The sequence below is a fragment of the Pristis pectinata genome, chromosome 23 (genome assembly GCF_009764475.1).
Source record: "Pristis pectinata isolate sPriPec2 chromosome 23, sPriPec2.1.pri, whole genome shotgun sequence".
Lineage (NCBI taxonomy): Eukaryota > Metazoa > Chordata > Chondrichthyes > Rhinopristiformes > Pristidae > Pristis > Pristis pectinata.
This window is the reverse complement of record NC_067427.1, coordinates 3,762,657-3,784,121: the sequence shown is the minus strand read 5'-3', so window position 1 is coordinate 3,784,121 and position 21,465 is coordinate 3,762,657. Positions and strand designations below refer to the sequence as shown.

General features: G+C 43.2%; 1 protein-coding gene across 1 annotated transcript in view; it reads right to left on the bottom strand.

Moving 5' to 3' along the window:
- LOC127582053 (protein crumbs homolog 1-like) overlaps positions 1–21,465 on the bottom strand; it is a 131,427-nt gene that overhangs the window by 27,050 nt on the left and 82,912 nt on the right. The window contains exons 5-6 of the mRNA XM_052037017.1: positions 17,634–17,816; positions 13,251–13,364 (exon numbers count right to left, since the gene is read on the bottom strand). Coding sequence (XP_051892977.1) covers positions 13,251–13,364; positions 17,634–17,816 — 297 coding nt within the window. The remainder of the gene's footprint in view (positions 1–13,250; positions 13,365–17,633; positions 17,817–21,465) is intronic.

Genomic DNA, 21,465 nt, shown 5'->3' with positions numbered 1-21,465 from the left:
ACAGAGAAAGCGCAGTGCAGGCAGACATTAAGGTGCAAGGGCCACAGAGAGGTAGATTGTGAGGTCAAGAGTCCATCTTATTGTACAAGAGGTCTGTCCAATAGTCTTATAACAGAGGGATAAAAGCTGTCCTTGAGCCTGGTGGTACATGCTTTCAGGTTTTTGTATCTTCTGCCGAATGGGAGGGAGGAGACGAGAGAATGTCTGGGGCGGGAGGGGTCCTTGATTATGTTGGCTGCTTTACCGAATCAGCAAGACTCTAGCTTTCTTTAATCAAGCACAGATTTATCATAGCAACTGGTCAAACAGAACACTTTCAAATAAAACTGAGAATATCGGATACACTCGACAGGTCAGGCAACATCTCTGGAGAGAAAAAAATACAGTTAATTTTCTGGGAATCTAATAATTTAAACAGAAACTGTTGGAATCACTCAGCAGATCGGGCAGGACTTTAACAATCTCCGTGTTCTAGATCCAATGAAAGGTCATTGTTTCTCTCTCCACAGATGCTGCCTGACCAGCATTTTCTGTCTTTATTTCAGGTTTCTGGGTTCTGCCACATTTTGCTTCCAAAGAAATTCCATTGTGAATTGGACAAATGTGTATTGAACACTTGAACTTCTGAATATCCAACCTGAAAGCCAAAACATACTAAGTTATCACCATAAATTGAAAATAAAAAATACACATGCTTATTGTGTTCTTTATCAAACTCCTAGATATTCTAACTACTTCACATAATTTGGACTATCATAGTTGAAAACTCTTCCAATATATTTAATTAAGTATTAAAATAAAATTCATTCATACAATGGAAAATGTAATGCATTTGCTCAGATAAGTTAAGATGCCTAATTTTTGTTTAGGTTTCTATCCTTTACTCTGCTTTTTTGAATGGAGCCTCATTACCTCAATAACTCCATGCCCAAACAGAAGCATAGACCTTTATGGCACAGGAAGAGGTCACTTGGCCTTCCTGTTGCCACTTAGATCAAGTGGTTGCCCAGGGGATGAGGATCTCTGCTTCTCCTTCCCTCTCAGTTCTGGACCTTGGCCACCTCTGGGTGAACTCCTTTCTATCTCACTATTTGTGGATCAAACACAGCCACAAATTTGGGTGATTCCTTTTGTTCAGGCATCAATGAAGCCAGGCAGCTCCTTCATCCATACTGGAGGGGAAGCAACATCAACTTTTCTTTTGATAGGTCACAGGTCATACAACATGGAAGCAGGCCCTTCGGCCCAATTTATCCATGCTGACCAAGGTGCCTATGGTTAGCTTTGTTGCTGCTAATTTGTACCCTTTGGAAGTTGCATGATTGGCTGAAAGCAATTAGCAGTTTTTTAAAAAAGTAAATTTCCAATCTTTTAGGGTCTACAAGTTGGTGCTGCTGGAATGTTCCACCTAGATGATGTCATTCAAACCTGCAAACCTGCTCCACCATTCAATTAGATTACGGCTGATTTGCATCCTAATTCCACTCATCAATTTTGGTTCCAACTGCTTCTAAACTCAAATGTAACATTATTCAATGAGTTGGTATCTGCTGCTTTTTATGCAGGGGAAGTCCATCCATAGGATAAGGAAATATTTCCTCAGGATTCCTGCCATAGCTTGTCTTTACTTGAAGAGAGAGCCAAAATTTAGTGCCACCAGTATCCTACTGGTCTCCCCCAACATCCCACCCCTACACCCCACCCTCAAATTAAAAAAACATAAAAGAATCCCTGGAGACACAAGAGATTCTGCAGATGCTGGAATCTGGAGCCACACACACAAAATGCTGGAGGAACTCAGCAGGTCAGGCAGCATCTATGGAGGGAAATTAACAGTCGCCGTTTCGGGTTGAGGCCCTTCATCAGGACTCCCTGATCAGGCCAGATGTAATTCAATGTTCACTTGGAATATATCTGCTCCTCTTGGTCACTCAGGTGGAAAAGTGTGTAACTAATGTTGAAAAATGGACTAAATAAATAGCATATTAAAGTCTGTTGCCTGGTCATAATTTGCACCAAGTCCCATTCAACCTCTGCAACGTGCTGACGTACATCTGCTATCAATTAGCTACACCTTGATTTTAAAACTTTCATCCTAGTTTTCAAATCCCCCAGCATGTCCCCTTGCCCTAACTCTGAAATTTCCTCCAATCGTATGAGATTACTGTGCTCCACTAAGTCTGGCACCTGATACGATGAGCTGGACTCTGACCTCACGATCTACCTTGTTGTGACCTTGCACCTTATTGTACTGCACTTTCTCTGTAGCTGTGACACTTTACTCTGTACTGTTACTGTTTTTACCTGTACTACATCAATGCACTCTGTACTGACTCAATGTAACTGCACTGTGTAATGAATTGACCTGTACGATCGGTATGCAAGACAAGTTTTTCACCGTACCTCGGTACAAATGACAATAATAAACCAATACCAATTCCTTGATCTTCCCTGAATTTAATCATTACGCTATCAGAGGGTGTGTCTTCAGCTGCCAAGGCTCTGGAATTCCCTCTCCAAACCAATCTCTCTCCTCTTTCTCCTTCTCTCTCCCTCACTTTCAATCTCTCTCCCCCTTCTCTCTTTCCCCATCTCTCTCTCTCTCCCTCTCCCTCTCCCCCCTCTTTCTCCCCCTCTCTCTCTCCCACCCCCCCCCCCCCTCTCTATCCCCCCTTCTTTAAGACTCTTAAAACCTTCTTTATTCAAGCCTTTGGTTACCAACTTTGATGGCTCCTCCTGTAGTCTAGCATCAATTTGTTTTACATGATAATGCTCCTTTGAAGCATTTGTAACATCTTCATTGCATTAAAGAGACGGTGTAAATAAAGGTTGTTGTGCTGAATTTTAGGTAAACAGAACTCGGTCACAAACATTCTTAGAATAAGCTTCAACTTCAAAACAGAACCAGACACAACTTTGCAGAAAATCCACCAGCTGTCTAGTAAGTGAATTTATATTTTAAAAATGCAATAGTAATGACTGCGTGATACAGGTTATTTTTGGGTGAGGAAAAACAGCACAACATTTTAAGTAAAAGATTGGAAAGTAACGAGGTAAAACTTTGAGCAGGAGCTGATCTAAATGTAAAGGCGCATCGGATAGATCCGATCTGAGACGCAAAACAAGCTAAACAACGTTCTCTCCAGAGCATGTCTTTCCCTGAATGCGACACTTCATTAAACCTGTAACAACGGGTTTAAAACTAAGCTCCTGCTTTACAAAAACGCAGTCTTAAATGTAAGAATCAAATGACGGTGACACCAGTACCTGTATTGAGGAAAATTCCCCAGAAGAACACCTTAGAAAGGAAAGACTCCATTGTGGTTTCCCTGTCTGCCTGTGTGTAAGTGCCTCACTACAACAAAACACTGAGTGTGCCTTACTGATGCCAGTCAGGCAAAAGCGATTAGTAATTAAACCAGCCAATATAAAGAGGGCTGCACTTTAATATAAGTTGGTCTTGCTGGTAATCCTCCTCCTCCTCCTTATCCTCTCCCAGATGGTTCCTGTCAGGTCTGACATGAAGAATGCTTGTCTCCTCTTTACATTTTAAATTGCAACAAAGACCAATCGACATCAAACGACTTGCATTTTCCTGAGTTACCCAGTCTTTCTGGGCTCAGGAACTGGTGAGGGAGTCAGAAGAGAACTTTAGATAAGGTTGTCTTTGTCAGTAAACAGTTCTAACTTCTATAAGTCAACTAACGCGGTGTGTCACAGAATTAACTGCAGACTGGACTACCTTGTGTTATCCCTTTAATTGCTTTTCTCGGCTCTTTAAGCTTGCTGTGAGGGAGTTGTTAGACTCCACTTGCAAACCACAAGAAATCACCATGAAAATGGCCTTGTGTGTGCAGTGTCTGAACTACAGCTGACTGTTCTAATCTGCAGTTTCAAGAAAACACTCCTGATGGTTTTCAAAAGTTGTTTTGTGTCTTGTCCATTTGTTGGTCTATTTATTTCATTAGCAGCATGTCCTGTTATACAGACCAACCCCACACAAGGTCAGTGAGTAAAGCCGCAGCAAAATACTCACTCCCTAAGCGATTTTTAATTGTACTGTTGTGTCCAGCTCTCCTCCCCCTGCCCTCCGGCTCCACAGACACTGAAAACAAGACCAGTGAAAACAATGTCACTGCATGGTTAATGGCAACACACAAGAGCCACGTTCTTCCAAGCACGACCCAAATTACTTCTTTGCAAACTTCACAAGGTAGACTTCTACAAACTTTTGGGGAAGTGGGAAAAAGCAATCAGTTTGTGCACATCAAGACTGACATCAGTTAGCAAAGTAAATCCTTTCCCTGTAACAAGAGCAACAATTTTGCTGCATTTGTACTTTTGCAACTTTTCTCTCAAAGCATAATTCTCAGTAATAACCTCCGAATCAGTTCTTTGTCCTTCCACCCTTCCAACGATCAACATCCTCCCCTCATTGAAGTTTCAAGGACATGAATACTTCCTAACATTGAAAACTCTCTGAACTGTTCGAGTCTAATGTTTGGACCCAATAGGCTCTTTTGAGGTTGTTATAATTTTTTGATGTCAGTCTATGTGATTATTCCATTTTGTTTTATTCCTGCACAACAAACTCAGAATATTCTTACGCTGAACACAAAATTACAAGCCTAGGAATTTCTGTTTAAACATTGTACTTGCATTTGGTCCATCCCAGCTCACAGTATGGTAACCCCGTTAGTCTTGTTCATCCACTCCTATTTCCCTCTCACATGCCTATCCAGTCCCCTTTGATTCTTTGGACACCTACCTACACTGAGGGGTAATTTGCGGCAGCCAATTAACCTTCCAGCACATTTTGGGATGTGGGAGGAAACCGGAGTACCCAGGGTAAACCCATGTAGTCATAGGGAGAACGTGCAAACTCCACAGAGACAGCACCCAAGGATCTGATCAAACCTGGTTGGCTGCAGCTGTGAAGAAGCAGCACTACCTGCTGTAACACCATATGCTCGAGAATAAAACCCATAATTATTCAGGCAAAGCCTTAACTTTGAAATTCTGATGTAAATGACTATAAATATTTCTTCCCACAATAATACCTAAGTAGTGTGAAACACTATTATCAATGTAAATGCTGTAAAACAGAATTTTTGGAGAAATCCAGTTCTCTGGGAAGATACAGTGCCATGATATATTGAATCTGTATGCCAGGATTTATGCTTAATTAAAGCCTTACAACACACAGTACTTATTGAAGCATTCCAGAACCAGTAATGCTTTGTATTAGAGAGTTTGTGGTCTATATACCAAAATTATTAGTGCGCAAGGTGATTCACAAAAAAAATCCTACACAGCTGTTACTGGCCAGAAACTGTTGGAATTCAAGTGAAGTGGGATTGGACATGAACTGATTTTCTCCTGCCCAATCCCAGAATATTATCTTTGGCCATATGACTAAATTGGGTACAAATTTGACATGGTAATGTTTTGCCCATAGCTAAAACTACCCCAGTTGCTTCCACACTGTATGCTACTTCGTGGCCTTGCTAAGATTAAATTTCCCCAAGATCTTTCATTAACAGCTCTGCAACCTCTTTAGGGGTAGGCACTAATGCTATTTAAATAACTTGCTCACTTCCTCTGGGTTTTTTGAACAGTAGTGTTTACCATTAATCACCATTGAGGATATTCCCCTCCTCTCATTACCTGTGCATGCATTCAACTGTAAATGTGCCATGCCTGCATTTAGTTACTATACTACTGTTTAAAATGTGAGTCACTATTAATTCAGCTGTCAGAACCTTTACTAATTTACACACTCTGCACATGGTTTATTTTCAGTCTCAATCCATAACAAACTCAATATTTGAAAATGAAGTAAAATGCATTATTTTTCCAAGGTAAATTGTAGAAAATCTATTTAGTTTTGGTGCGACGTGTTACTGTTTGGTGAGGAAATTTTATGCTTATTCAGCTTTTATTGTATGGTCATTATTAGCATCTCCAACTCAATTGACATGGGTCAGGGGTTAAATTAATCACCAGCTGAAACAGGTCAGCATGGGGCATTCAGACCCTGTGTTAAAGTCTGATCAGATTCTGAGTCACCAGAGAGCTGAAGCTCCCCCAATTTTTTTGATTTGCCGTGCTTTTTAAACTGAAATGTTTCGGGAACTTTTCTGATTGTTCGGTGATGCTGATTTGGTGTAACAAGCTGCAGCCAGGGGATTAGAAAATGTGCCCATGGTTGACTAATTTACACAGCAGAGAAGATTAAGCTCTATTGTCCGACTGTCCGATCCACTCCCATGTCTGTTCATTCAGCCCATTGAGTTTACAGTCAGGGTACTGGTGGAGATCAGTGTCCAGAACCCCCCCACTGGCTCCACTAAATTCTTTCCAGAAGTTGTTTCAAAACCCAAAACAAAATAGTCTCGCAGCATCTTCCGTTTTCTCATTACTGAATTTTACCGGCTTTAACAGACTGTGAAAACCACCTCGGCCTTCCAAAAAGCAAGTCAAATTTGGGTCAAAGGTCATTGAGCACTCATACTGTGTTGGAATGTGACCATGGAACCCTCTGCTGCGAGCAATCAGGCTCCTTAATAAAACCCTGTGAAATATTTCATTCTGCAGTAAGTGCTGGTAATAATCCATTAAAAAGTCCTATTAAAGACTGGACATACCAATCACCACGTTGTTACGATTAATACCTCCCCATTATAAGTGGAATATTGCCACATTGACAGAAGGTTTCTCTTACATTTACATACAGTTCAACCTGAGAATGTGTATTAGCAGAGTGATAGCACACCTGATATCAGATCTATCCTTCCCCTTAGATGACGAACACTAGGGGTCGAACTTATAAAATGAGAGATGTTAAAGAACAGCTTCTACCCTGCTGTTGTCAGACTCTTCAACATAGAACGTAGAACACTACAGCACAGTACAGGCCCTTCGGCCCACAATGTTGTGCCGACATTTTATCCTGCTCTAAGATCTATCTAACCCTTCCCTCCCACATAGCCCCCTATTTTTCTATCATTCATGTATCTATCTAAGAGTCTTTTAAATGTCCCTAATGTATCTGCCCCCACAACCCCTGCATGCAGTGTGTTCCACGCACCCACCACTCTCTGTATAAAAACTTACCCCTGACATCCCCCTTATATCTTCCTCCAATCACCTTAAAATTATGTCCCCTCATGTTAGCCATTGTCACCCTGGGGAAAAGTCTCTGACTGTCCACTCGATCTATGCCTCTTATCATCTTGTGCACCTCTATCGAGTCACCTCTCATCCTCCTTCTCTCCAAAGAGAAAAGCCCGAGCTCACTCAGCCTATCCTCATAAGACATGCTCTCCAATCCAGGCAACATCCTGGTAAATCTCCTCTGCACCCTCTCTAAAGTTTCCATATCCTTCCTATAATGAGGTGACCAGAACTGAACACAATACTCCAAGTGTGGTCTGACCAGAGTTCTATAGAGCTGCAACATCACCTCGTGGCTCTTGAACTCAGTAGCCCGACCAATGAAGGCCAACACTCCATACGCCTTCTTAACAACCCTATCGACCTGCATGGCAACCTTCAGGGATCTATGGACGTGGACCCCAAGACCCCTCTGTTCCTCCACACTGCTAAGAGTCCTGCCATTACCTTGTATTCTGCCTTCGAATTTGATCTCCCGAAGTGTATCACTTCACACTTATCCGGGTTGAACTCCATCTGCCACTTCTCAGCCCAGCTCTGCATCCTATCTTGAACGGATTTCTCACACGCTAAAGCTGAACTCTTGATCTCCCAATCTACCTCGTTGTGGCCCTTGCACTTCATTTATCTACCCGAAACAGAATCAGATTTATTACCACTGATTTATATGACATGAAATTTGTTGCCTTGCGGTAGAAGTGCACGGACCATTCAGAAACGCAGTGGCACCGAACTTTCCCGTAACTGCAACACTATATTCTGCATTCTGTTTTCTTTCCCTTTGTACTACCTCAATGTACTTATGTATAGAACAATCTGTCTGGATGGCATGCAGACTGAAGCTTTTCACTGTATCTTTGTACATGTGACAATAATAAACCAATTACCAATAAGCATTCAACCTGTTTTACAGCTGGTGCTTATTATGATGACAACAAAAAAAATTCTGCAGATGCTGGAAAACCTAATTATGTTAGGTTTTGCCAGTTGGCAAGCTGCTAATCAAACAATAACCACTGTAGGAAGCACAAATGGATGTCACACAAAACGCATTCAGCCCCACATAGTGGTGAAGTTGATGGGAATGTGGGGGAATAAATTGGAACAACACATAAAACGCTGGAGGAACTCAGCGGGTCAGGCAGCATCTGTGGAGGGAGATGGACAGTCGACGTTTCGGGTCGAGACCCTTCACCAGGTAGGGGGAGAAAGAGTATAAAAAGGTGGGGGGAAGAGGGGGGAGCAAGAACCGGCAGGATGAGAGGTGGATCCAGGTGAGGGGGGTGATCGGCAGGTGAGAGAGGAGTGGGAATGGTGTCAGAAGCTGGGAGGTGATGGGTGGAAGTGACAAAGGGCTGAAGAAGATGGAACTTGATAGGAGAGGACGGTGGACCATGGAACAAAGGGAGGGAGGCGGGGAGGGGAACCAGTAGGAGGGGTGTGTGGGTGATGGGCAGATCGAGAGGGTGGGGGAGGGGAAGGAGATGAGGTGATGGGGGCCGGTGGGATAAGGAAACATAACAGGAAGGGCCAGAGGGGAGTGGTTACCAGAGTCAGAATAAATTGGAATTAGTGTAAGTGGGTGCCTGATAGTCGATGCTCATGGTGGGCTGAAGGGAGTGTTTGACTACATGACCCTATAATTAGGGAACAGAGCTTGTGGTAAGTGGGGCATTTTATTTGAGAGCAGGATGTAACACCCTACAGTCACTGCTGTACAAGAGAAAGAGGTGAGGGAGGGGCTTTTAGGACCGAAACAAAGACTATTCCAGTAATCCCATAAGGAGGCTGACAAAGCCTGCAATGGAGACACAAAAAACCACAGACTCTGAAATCTGGAGCAAAAAAAAAACAAATGCCTGGAAGAACTCAGCTGGTCAGGCAGCATCTGTGGAGGGAAAGGGGTAGCTGACGTTTCAGGCCGAGATCCTGCATCAGGACTGAGAGTGTAGAGGGGAGAGAGCCAGTGTATAGAAGTGAGGGGAACGGGTGAGGCAGGGGCTGGTAAATGATCAGTGGAACCAGATGGAGGGGATGGGAAGGGGGATAGAAAAGGTGAAGCAAGGGACAAGAAACCCAGCTGGGGGAGGGCAGGCACGGTAGTGTAGCGGTTAGCGTAAAGCTTTCCAGCACCAGCGACCCAGGTTCAATCCCAGCCGCTGTCTGTAAGGAGTTTGTACGTTCTTCCCGTGTCTGTGTGGGTTTCCTCCGGGTGCTCCGGTTTCCTCCCACATTCCAAAGACGTACGGGTTAGGAAGTTGTGGGCATGCTATGTTGGCGCCGGAAGCGTGGCGACACTTGTGGGCTGCCCCCAGAACACTCTATGCAAAAGATGCATTTCACTGTGTGTTTCAATGTACAAGTGACTAATAAAGATATCTTATTTTAGTGAGTCTGGGTAATCACTGGCTCCGCATTGATAAGGGCACCGCGCTCTGGATTTGAGTTCACATTCAGTCTGAAGGTAAAGTTCATAGAGCCCAAACTCTGCGTGGTTTCAGAACAAAATCACCAGTACAAACAAATGAAATGCACACAAAATAGAAATTAAAACTTCTTTGTGCACTGCCATTATGAATTGTAATGATCGAAGTGTTTGTAATTTGTAATAATTTTCAGAGTTTTATATTTTACCGCTGTCAATCATGCTCCTGTGTACTGTCAAATGGAAAGCTGTCAGGTACAAGATCATGGAACATCAAATTTATCACAAGGTTGCCAGTTACCAGAGCCTTTCTATAATGGCTTTTGGAGAAAAACATAGTCTGCAGGTTTGCACAATGATTATTTTTGCTGAGGATAGATGCCTGTGGTCACAGACATTAAATGAACAGTCATCTTTTCCACAGAGTAGTACATATTTGTCCAATTTCATTTCAGGGCATACATTCTGGTGCTAAAAAATTCACAATATGTATTCAATTGTTTAATAATTTAAGCCTATGTGAAGGAAATGTTTGGTATGCAGTCACCCCCAAGCTGTACCAATGTAAGATGATTATCTCGGCATGAAGTGAGCTGGTTGCAAGATTTGTCAGCTAAGACAATTTATTTTTGCCTTTCTTAGGAATACGTTTACACCCTGAACTTGTGCGGAATTTTGCACACAGCTCTCGAACCGTTGTCTCCTCCAGTTGCAACACTGGAGCCGATGACCTTTCTTTTTACCTATTTTGTAATTCCCTTAATTTACCTTCAGACAGTGAGAGTGGTTTTAAAGCACTTTTGAAAAATCAGTGGTTCTCTGTCTTTTATTTAACCTAACGTAGTATGGATTTTGACATTCTTTTAGTTAAATAATAAAACTTATTTTCAGTCTGAGGAGCTAAACATAGAACACAGAACAGTACAGCACAGGAACAGGCCCTTCAGCCCACGATGTTGTACTGAACTACTTAAGTTAACGATGCTTAATTACACTAATCCTTTCTGCCTGCACGTGGTCCATATCCCTCCATTCTCTGCGTATTCATGTGCCTACCTAAGAGCCTCTTGAATGCCTCTGTCGTATCTGCCTCCACCACCACCCCTGGCAGCACATTCCAGGCACCCACCACTCTCTGTGTAAAAAACTTGCCCCACACATCTCCTTTGAACTTTCCCCTTCTCATTTTAAATGCACGCCCTCCAGTATTAGACTTTTTGACCCTGGGAAAAAGATACCAGCTGTCTGCCCACCTATACCTCTCATAATTTTATAAACTTCTGGTATGAAATTAATAATAAACCTGCTGGTATTGGCATTTTCTCTTTTCTCAGGACCCATTCCACTGACTTCAGTGGAGCTGTGAAACTGGGATACAGGTTCACTTGATTTACTTCCATTTATGAACTTTTGCTGTAAAACCATTGACATTTTCGGTTGTGTATGTTTGACTTGCTAAGATATTTTTGGTTATAATAAATTATGTGTTGATCTCTGTGCAAAGGAATTCATTGGATTCAAATTTCCATAATGCATTTTGCCCAGCCTTTTTGATTTATGAAATTTTGCTTAACAAAATGTTTTTGCAGGAAGGGATTTGAGGACTGGCAGTATTATGTTCGATCTCTACTACACAATGCAGATAGGGATGAATTCTGGGCTTCAAATCTTTCAAAGATTGCTCTCTGTTTGTCGATGTCGGTGTAGAACCAAGTGTGAGCTGGTTGCTGAATCCTTGCAGGTTCCATTGCTCTGCAGATTGAAGATGTTGCTGACAGCTGCTTAATTTTAAAATTCGTGCGAGGTTATTTTTGACTGTTCAGTGTTGTGCCTCTGTACACGAATTTTTGTAGCTGGTCCCTGGTGAAAAATTCCAAATCGAGAGTCTAAAGCAATAACAGTCAAAACTTGAGAAGTAACACAAAAGGCATTGGAGGAACTCAGTGGGTCAGGCAGCATTTATGGTGGGACTTAAGGAGTATTTCTTTGCGAGCTGGTAACCTACAAGTGAGTCAGGAACATATTATTCCCAAACAATCTCAGCAGACGTCATTGATGAAATTGATCCAGTGAACCAGCACAGCCTTGGAGCAGCAGTGATCCCTGCCCTGCTATGTGCTTCTGAGATCTTGAACTACTTACATCAGGCACCTCAAGGAAATGGAGAGCCATCACCAACGTTGTTTCCACAAAATGCTTCAAATTGACCGGCAAGATACACAATCCAACGTTAAGTGTCCTCTCCCAGAACAACGACCTCACCCCAATTACACTCAGTCTGCTCCATTGGATTCTCAAACCCAACATCAGACTCCCAAAACAGCCATTCTGTTCTGAGCTCTGCCACGGGAAAAGATTCCCATGTAGTCAAAGAGAAAAGTATTAAGGATGTGTTCAAAGCTTCCTTGAGAAAATGCAAAAACTCCACCAACTTCTGGAAATCTCTGGCCCATGGCCGCTCACAATGGAGAAAGACTGTTCGGCAGGGCACCGAGAACCTTGAATTTATGTAACGGGAGTGCACGGAGCGGAGCGGAAGCAGAACAAGGACCATGCCACTTCCCAAACCACCCAACCACGTATTGCCCCACCTGGTGTAGAGTCTGTGGGTTCCACAGTCACCTAAGAGCCCTTAAAACTGGAGTGGATGCAAAGCAACCTCAATCCCAAGGGAGTGCCAAAGAAGAAGAAAGTTCCTGACCTATCACTGTATTCTTGAGTTTATTGTCAGAAGCACAAGTATATGTGTGCACAGTTGCAATGAAAACCTTACTTGCAGCAGCATCACAGGCAATTAGCATCAGATGCACAACATTCACGAGGAAAATATAAATTAATAAGTTATGCAAAATTATACTAGAACACAATTAGAACAAAAAAAATTGTTTAATCTGCCTGCTCCTGACATTCCTTCTATGCAAAAGCCTGCCTGACCAGATATCCTTTGGAAGAAGGGATGAGAGCCGGTGAAATGCACCTCACTGGAAGGTTTGGAATAGGCCGGGGGCTTTGTGCAGCCAATCTTCACTGGGCCTTTCTACAGCTAAACTTCGTGGACGACTGCTCACCATCCAAACTGACGGGCTCTGAACTCAGCAAGTGAGGAGGGATTTGATTGGTCCCATTGATATACTTCTGCCAAATAATTAATTACTTAACCATGCATACTTTATAAAGCAATTGGTGAATGGCTGTGCACAAAGTTGCATGTTTCCCGCCACAAAGCCGTCAGCTACTCATGGAGACATTAGAGAAAACAGCTTAGTGAGTACTAATGGGTGGGCACAGATCAGTTACTGGAGACACAGGAGACTGCAGATGCTGGAACCTGGAGCAACGCCAAAAGCACTGGAGGAACTCAGCAGGTCAGGCAGCATCTGTGGACAGTCGACGTTTCAGGCCGAGACCCTACATCTGGACCAGATGAAAGGTTTCGACCTGAAACATCGACAGATCAGTTACCGTCCATCCATCTCTGGGAACTGGACCCAATATGGTTGGTGAAATTCTTCTACTTCTGTGGAAGTCTTGAGACTTGAGCATTGATAATGGTCACCCATGCAAGGAAGCAGAGGGCAGCATGAACAAGGAGTGGATCTGTTCAAGAGGAGTGCAGAGAAAATGGTTAGAAAAGCTTGGAGTTATTTACCTGTAAATCCAGGTGCACAGTGACATTGGAATCCATTGGTTTGATCTTCACAAGTGCCTCCATTCATACAAGGACCTGACTCACATTCGTCAATGTTTACTGAACAATTTTCCCCTTGAAAACAAATTGAATAATTCAAGATTTAGTTGCATAAAATAATCTTATCAAAGCAAAAACTGAATTGTCATTAGGGTTACAAAGCCTCGTTAAATCATTAATAGTCAGAGGCTTTGTTGAACCATTTCAAACACAAAGGAGATTAGGATAGGGCAGTTAACCCTTGTTTTGCCAGATAACACAGACTCCATCTTCATCTCTCATCCCTCATATAAAATCAATCCTTTTGGTAACTTCTAACCGAGGCCAGATCAGACTGGGCACTTGGGAAGAGTTGTTGATTATGAATTTTAATTGAAAATCTGACCCTTTAATAATTAAGTCTCCCAGCCTCCATTTAGTAATTAGGCCTCCATAGAGAAGGAGAGTGCAAAAGTGAACGTACTTAAAAATAAAGATTCCTGGCATTTCTCTTTTTGAAAGGTGTCCAAAAAGCTACCAAAGGAGGAGAGTCCATTGGTGCACACATTGTTCAATGTGCCTCAACAGCACAGGGGAATGATAGTCACCAGCACGCTTGATGTTGCAGAAGTGTCAGTTTTCTCACCTACACTGAGCATGGTGTCAATGCTGATCTGTTCTGGTGGTGACAGCAGAGGACACTACCCTGATCATCCTCAGCTGGTTCATTAGGATATGGCAGGAGCCAGGATCTAAGAACCCAACTCTGAGAAATGACAATTTATACTCAGAAATCGACATTTCCAAACGCATGTACAATAAATATTTACTTCTTTAGAAATCTGCCTTCCTAAGCCACATTATTTTAGAAGGATTATTCAGGCCTGAACCCTTCTTATCTCGAGAAACTCGTTTAGTTTTTAGAATAATTGGGATGGAAGGTGGCAGAGCTGCTGTGAATATAAAATTGGCAATGGGGCAGAAAGCAGAGACAAGGCTGCATCAGACGCAACCTCTGACATGCAGTTCTGCTGAAGTCAATGGCAATACATTTCAGAGGTAGAATGCAACACGTTTCCAGTACTGCACGGAATGCTGAACATGACCAACCAAGCAGAGTTTCCCAAGGATTTATTAAGGGAATAGGAAGATCTGGAGCATTTGTACACAAGTCCTTGAAGTCTCAAGACTCATTGAGAAGGATATTGAGAAGGGAATGGCTTTATAGCTGGAACCATGGAGTACAAAAGCAAGAAGATTATGCCAAACTATTAGCAAAGAATTTACACAGGATTATGTGGGATATATGGGTGCAGTTGCTGAATTTATTGATAACACAAAGATAGCTAGGTAAGTAAGTTGTGAAGTGGACATAAGAAGGCAATAAAGAGATATGAGTTGGTAAAGGGAGTGGGCAAAGATATGGCAAATGGGATAAAATGTGGAAAAATATAAAAGTGTCCATTTTGGTAGGAAAAATAAAAAAATAAGCACGTTATCTAAATGGTGAGAGAAGTCTGAGACGCAGAGGGATCTGGGTGCTCTGGTGCATGAGTCGCAAAAGGCCAGTATTCTGGTACAGCAAGTAATGAGGAAAGCTAACAGAATGTTATTGTTTACTGCTGGGAGAATTGAGTACAAAAGTAGGCAGGTTTTGCTTCAGTTAAAGAAAGCATTGACAAGACCACATCTGGAGTACTGTTGACATATCGGTCTCCTTAGTTAAAGAGGGATGTTAATGTTTTGGAAGGAATTCAGAGAAGATTTACTAGACTGAGATGTGGAATGGGTAGAGAGTTGGACAGTCTAGACATATATCCACTGGGGAGTGAGGGGGGACATGAACACACAAGGTCCTAGGGAGCCTTTACAGCAGGGATGTGGAGAGTATGTTTCCACTTGTGGAAGAATCTAGAACTAGGGATCGTGAACAAAATAGGGATTTCCCATTTAAGACAGAGATGAGGTGAGTTTTTTTCTCTGAGGGTCATGTGCCTTTGGAATTGTCCTCAATATTTTTAAGGCCGAAACAGTTAAATATCTACCAGGGGTAAGTGGGAATGTGTCGTTCTGCCATGACCGTGCAGAATAGCAGAGCAGGCTCAAAGGGTCAGGAGGTCCATCCTGCTCTGAGTTCATACAGTATGTTTGTATGTGGAAACAAGCCATTCGGCTCAACCAATCTGTGCTGACTTCATACTCCACTGAAACCTCCTGCTACCTTTTGTCATCTAAATCCATCAACGCAGATACTGGAAATCTGAAATAAAAAGAGTTAATGCTGGACACACCCAGCACCTGTGGAAGGACGATACCTGGTTCTGATGAAGGGTTACTGACCTGAAACGTTAACTGTTTCTTGCTCTACAGATGCCGCCTGACCTACTGAGTGTTTCCACCATCGTTCCCTCACATACGTGTCCAGCCTCCCCCTATACACATCTGTACTCTTCATTTCACCCCTCACTGGATGGAGACGTTTCCTGCCAGTCCCTGGTTCTGCTCACACCCATATTAAAGCCCCATCAGGTGACTTCTCACCCTTCTTTCCTCGGGAGGAAAGGGACCCAGACTGTTCACCTTTCCAGCTCATATTTTATGACTAGTTGGAGAGCCAAAGGAGATCGATAGAAATGGCCTCAGGAATTACGATCTCTCGTTATGTTGAGATCACCAACCATTTCACTTTGTTTCAGATCTGGCTGGTTCTGATAACAGGTCATTGACCTGAAACATTAACTCTGTCTCCATCTCCACTGATGCTGCCTGATGGAGTTCATAGAGTTACACAGCAAGGAAACAGGCCCTTTGGCCCAACTGGTCCATGCCGACCAAGATGCCCCATCAAAGCTGGTCCCATTTGCCAGCACTTGGCCCATACCCCTCTAAACCTTTCCAATCCATGTACTGTCCAACTGTCTTTTAGAAGTTGTTATTGTACCTGCCTCAACCACTTCCTCTGGCAGCTCGTTCCACATAGATACCACCCTTTGTGTAAATATGTTGCCTCTCAGGCTCCTACTAAATCTCTCCCCTCTCACCTTAAACCTATGCCCTCCAGTTCTTGATTCCCTAATCCTGGGAAAAAGACTGAGTGCATTCACCCTATCTATGCCCCTCACGATTTTACACACCTCTATAAGATCACCTCTCAGTCTCCTACGGTCTAAGGAACCTGATCTGTTGAGAATTTCCGGGACGTTTTTCCATTCAGATTTCTGGCGACTGCAGTTTTCTGCACCTCACGGTTCCAGGATTGTCCGTGTCCTTTCTCTGCTCTGCCCTCATTCACCTCCTTCTACGTACATCTCCACTGCACAGATCCGTTGCGATGAACAAGCATCCGCCCCTCAGCCAGCACCACCCCTCCTGTGTCATTGAAACACTTCCTTTGTTCCCTTCACCCATCCCCACTCTGCAACCTAAACGTTTTCACTTCCCATTCTCTCCCAGTTCTGACGAAAACTCATCAACATAAAATGTTAACTCTGTTTCTCTCTCTGCAGGTACTGCCTGACCTGCTGATAATTTCCAGCATTCTCAGTTTTTATTTCAGCAGATTGAACCATGAAGTCATCTGAGAGGTAGTTTATTGACAGGCTGAATGTTGTGTGATGGTTCCTCTAATGAGTTAAATCTGCAACTTGGGGGCACAGTCTCAGGTGGAGATGTTGCTTGTGTAAGGCAGGAGGAACTTCTCTTGAACTTATATGATAAGGATGAACTCTTGACTTCACAATCTACCTCATTATGGCCTTGCACCTTATTGTCTGCCTGCACTGCACTTTCTCTGTAACTGTAACACTTTATTCTGCATTCTGTATTGTTTTTCCCTTTATACTACCTCGATGTACTGATGTTTTGAAATTATCTGTCTGGATGGCATGTAAATGAAAGTTTTTCAGTGTATCTCAGTACATGTGACAATACATATGACCAATTACCAATTTCTTCTCTCAGAGAGTTGTGAAGCTTTGGACTTTTCTCCTCCAGAGAGCTGTGGAGCAGGAGTCATTGAATATAATCTAGGCTGTGGTAGGCAGGGTTTTGGTCTGTGGGGGAGTCGAAGGTTATGGGGAATGGTCAGGAAAGTGGAGCTGAGGTCAAGATCAGGCTACCAATGATTCCACTGCATGAGCTGCAGGCTTGAGGGCCTTGTGACCAACCTCATATTCCTTACTTTTCGATGCCTTCTCCTTATTCCCCAGCTCCTGGTGTTTCCCTGCTATTGTGGAGTACTGGGCTTTGAACTAAAGCTCTTCTACAGACTTGCACACAACTTCATTTCCAACAGGGGAAGCCCTGTGCTTTCGATCTTTGCTGAACCTGAGCTCTTGAGCTTTTAGCATTAAGTTTTTCACTGACCTGTGAACCCACGCTGACAAAGGCAAACATAGCCAGATGCACTGGTATAACTGAAAGTAGACTTGAACTGTGGGAGATTGCCGTAATACTCTTGACTGGAGCGTTCCAAACATGTGCCATTATTCACACAAGGCTGTGTTGTGCATTCATTGATATCAGTTTCACAGAGTTGTCCGGTATAACCTGTTATAGTGGATAAAAAATTGCAGGCATTGGACACTTGTAATAATTCATAAAGGTCATTAGTTATATGGGTACAGCAACTGCTCTGCCCGTGAACACAAGAAACTGCAGAGAGTTGTGGACACAGCTCAGCACATCATGAAAACCAGCCTCCCCTCCATAGACTCTGTCTGCACTTCTCACTGCCTTGGTAGTGCAGCCAGAATAATCAAACATCCCACCCACCATGTCTTCTCCCCCCTCCCATCAGGCAGAAGATACAAAAGCCTGGAAGCATGTACCACCAGGCTCAAGGACAGCTTCTATCCTGCTGTTGAATGGTCCCCCAGTGCAATAAGATGGACTTTTGACCTCACAATCTACCTCATTATGACCTTGTGCCTTATTGTCTGCCTGCACTGCACTTTCTCTGTAGCTGTAACACTTTATTCTGTACTCTGTTATTGTTTTACCCTGTACTACCTCAATGCACTGTGTAACGAAATGATCTGTATGGGCAGTATGCAAAACAAGTTTTTCACTGTACCTCGGTACAAGTGACAATAATAAACCAATTTACCAATTTGACCACTATAATGCTACGTCAATTATCGCCACCAAATTTGGTGGTTTCTAGACACGTGGTATACCATTGACAATGCCAGTTCAGAACTAAAATAGGGTCAAACTAGAGACTAATATTGAGTGAAACCAGAGATCACAAGTTCGAAATGCAAGTTTGATAAATACATTATCAAAGACCCCTCCCAACTTAGCATTCTCTCTCCTCCCCCCTTCCATCGGGCAGAAGATATAGAAGCTTGAAAACACATGCCACCAGGCTCAAGGACAGCTTCTATCCTGCTGTCATAAGACTCTTGAACAGTTCTCTTGTACGATAAAGATGAACTCTTGATCTCTCAGTCTACCTCATCATGGCCTTTGCACCTTATTGTCTCCCCACACTGCACTTTCTCTGTAACGGTAACACTTTATTCTGCATTTTTTTATTGGTTGTACTACCTCAATATACTTATGTTTGGAAAGATTTGTCTGGATGGCGTGCAAAACAAAGTTTTTCACTATATCTCGGTACATGAGACAATATTAAACCAATTACCAATTGAAGCCAGGCCTGTAGATGGAGCGTTCTACCTTCCATCACACCACAGGAAGGAGGGGAGATCTCAGGAGTTGGCTATCATCCCCTTGAGCGTTTCCTGACTTTCCAAGGGATCACAGTGGATCTTCACCCTGATCCCATCCACCTCTCTTGGGTTTGCAATCCTCTAGCCTAGCCTAATAAACACATATGTCTCCATCTTGAAACTGCCAGCCATCCTCCAAGCTCAACAGTTCGATGGAGACAGAGTTTGGTTGCTTAGGCAATTGTTTATCTTTTGAGCTTGAATTTGTCAGTTTTACACAATAAAAATTGAAAGCACGTCCCTGAAGACCCACTTTGAAGAATTGTTTTATATTTCTTTTTACTGATTAAACTGTCAAACCCGCTGAATTTACATTTTCATTCAGTTTGCTCTAGGTAGCTTTCCAGATGTTTGTGTAGACCACTGACCAACCCCATTTCTTGGTGGGATGTGGTGGGATGAATTAGTCAGTGGCTTAACACTGGTGACCTAGTAGAAAGTGGTAAATTTTAATCAGGTAAAGTGCCTCTAAATGTGCATATGGTTAGCATTAACTATCTTGATTTAATTGTACTTTAAAGAGACTGGAAGTTGAAGCATATTCTATTCACGATATGCTATATATTTGTATTTATATAGTATATTTTATGCTTCCATATTATTATGACAGAGAAAGGAGCCATTTGGCCCATCAAGTCTATACTGACTCTCAGACCATTCCATCAATCCTGTTCTTCCATTATTTCCCTGCAATTTATTCTCTCTCATAACCATCAACTCTTAACCCCTCCCTATACTAAGGGCGATTCACAATAGCCAATTACCCTACCAGCGTCTCTTTGGTGTCTCCTGACTGAAACCTTTTTAATGACTGAAAATTTTGCAGAAAACAAAAAAGTTACCCCTGAATTGAACCCAAAGAAACCAAAAATTCAAGTCCTACTTATCTAAACTATTAGTTCCCCTCTCTAAAGCAATCAACTTAGCCCATTGAAGGTGGCTCACACTAAACAAACCCCTGGCTACCTCAGGTCTGTCCTCATTGTCCGGGTGTCAGTCACTCTCCCCAGTAAGAGTTGAGTGAACCTTGAAAGATTCACACTACCCTTGGCTCCCCAGTGTGACAGAGAAGACACCTCTGAGCTTTCGTTAACTTTCTTGATCCCAGGAGAACGTTTTACAGGATTGCAAGTTCACTGATTGGACCATCTTAATTTATTTTTTCAATCAAAGACCCACGTCTGTATGTGGGTGTTATGGATAATGCAGCATTCTTGTCCTTTACCTTTGTTGCTGCTGACTGACCTTTTGCGTCTTCCTTTCTTAATATTTCCATTCATATTTTGGAAAAACTGAGCAAGGAACAGCTTCTGACAAACAATTGCATTCTGCAATCAGTTCCTGACTGGGAGAAGCCTTTGGGTTAGAGGTAAAAACAAGCGGTCCACGGGTTACAAATACCCAACTTATGAACACCCTGACATACAAGCAAGCTCCCGTAATACTTTTAATTTCAAGGTCCGATGTACGTAAGTAAGTTTGTTCCCACGAACGGCAGAACTAGTTTTGTCTCTCTCTCCTCTTTTAATAACTGTTCTGCCTTATCAGCCTTACGTGCTTCTGATGCCATTTCATTACAACACTGTGGAGGCGTGGTTACCACATCGAGTGGCTTCTGTGTACTTTCCGACTAATGGACGAAATCGACGTCTGTAAAAACGGAACCTGTTCATTACCCAGGGACGGTCTGTACAGCGTTGGACCCAACTCTAGACAGCTCCCAGCCAATGGGATCAAGCTCCAGGTTGCATTCATAGAGACATAGACAGAGAGCCAGAGAGCATAGGCCCTTTGGCCCATCAAGTCCCTGCCAACCATCAACCACCCATTCACACCAATCCTACTCTAACCCCATTTTATTCTCCCCACATTCCCATCAACTCCCTCCAGATTCTACCCCTCATCCACATACGAGGGGGTGACTTACAGCAGCCGGTTAATCTACCGAGCTGCGCGTGTCTGGGATGTGGGAGGAAACTGAATTAGGTGGTGGAAGCTCACACGGTGGCAAAGAGAACACGCAAACTCCACACAGACTGGGAGAAGCAGCGGAGGTCCGGATTGAACCGGGGGCACTGTGTCACCAGTCTTCAGTATTCAGTGCTGGCATTCAGCACAGAGGGGGCCCCAGCCTCAGGTGGAATAAATCACCACCTGACCTCCCCTAAACCGGAGAGGCCGGTGGACAAAACATTCACGTTGTGCGGTCAGAATATAGAACACTGAACATTACAGTACAGTACAGGCCCTTCGGCCCACAATGTTGTGCCCACATTTATCTTGCTCTAAGATCTATCTAACCCTTCCCTCCCACATAGCCCCTTATTTTCCCATCGGTCATGTGTCTGTCCAAGAGTGTCTTAAATGTCCCTAATGTATCTGCCCCCACAACCTCTGCCACGCACCCACCACTCCCTGTGCAAAAAACTTACCCCTGACATCCCCCTTATACCTTCCTCCAG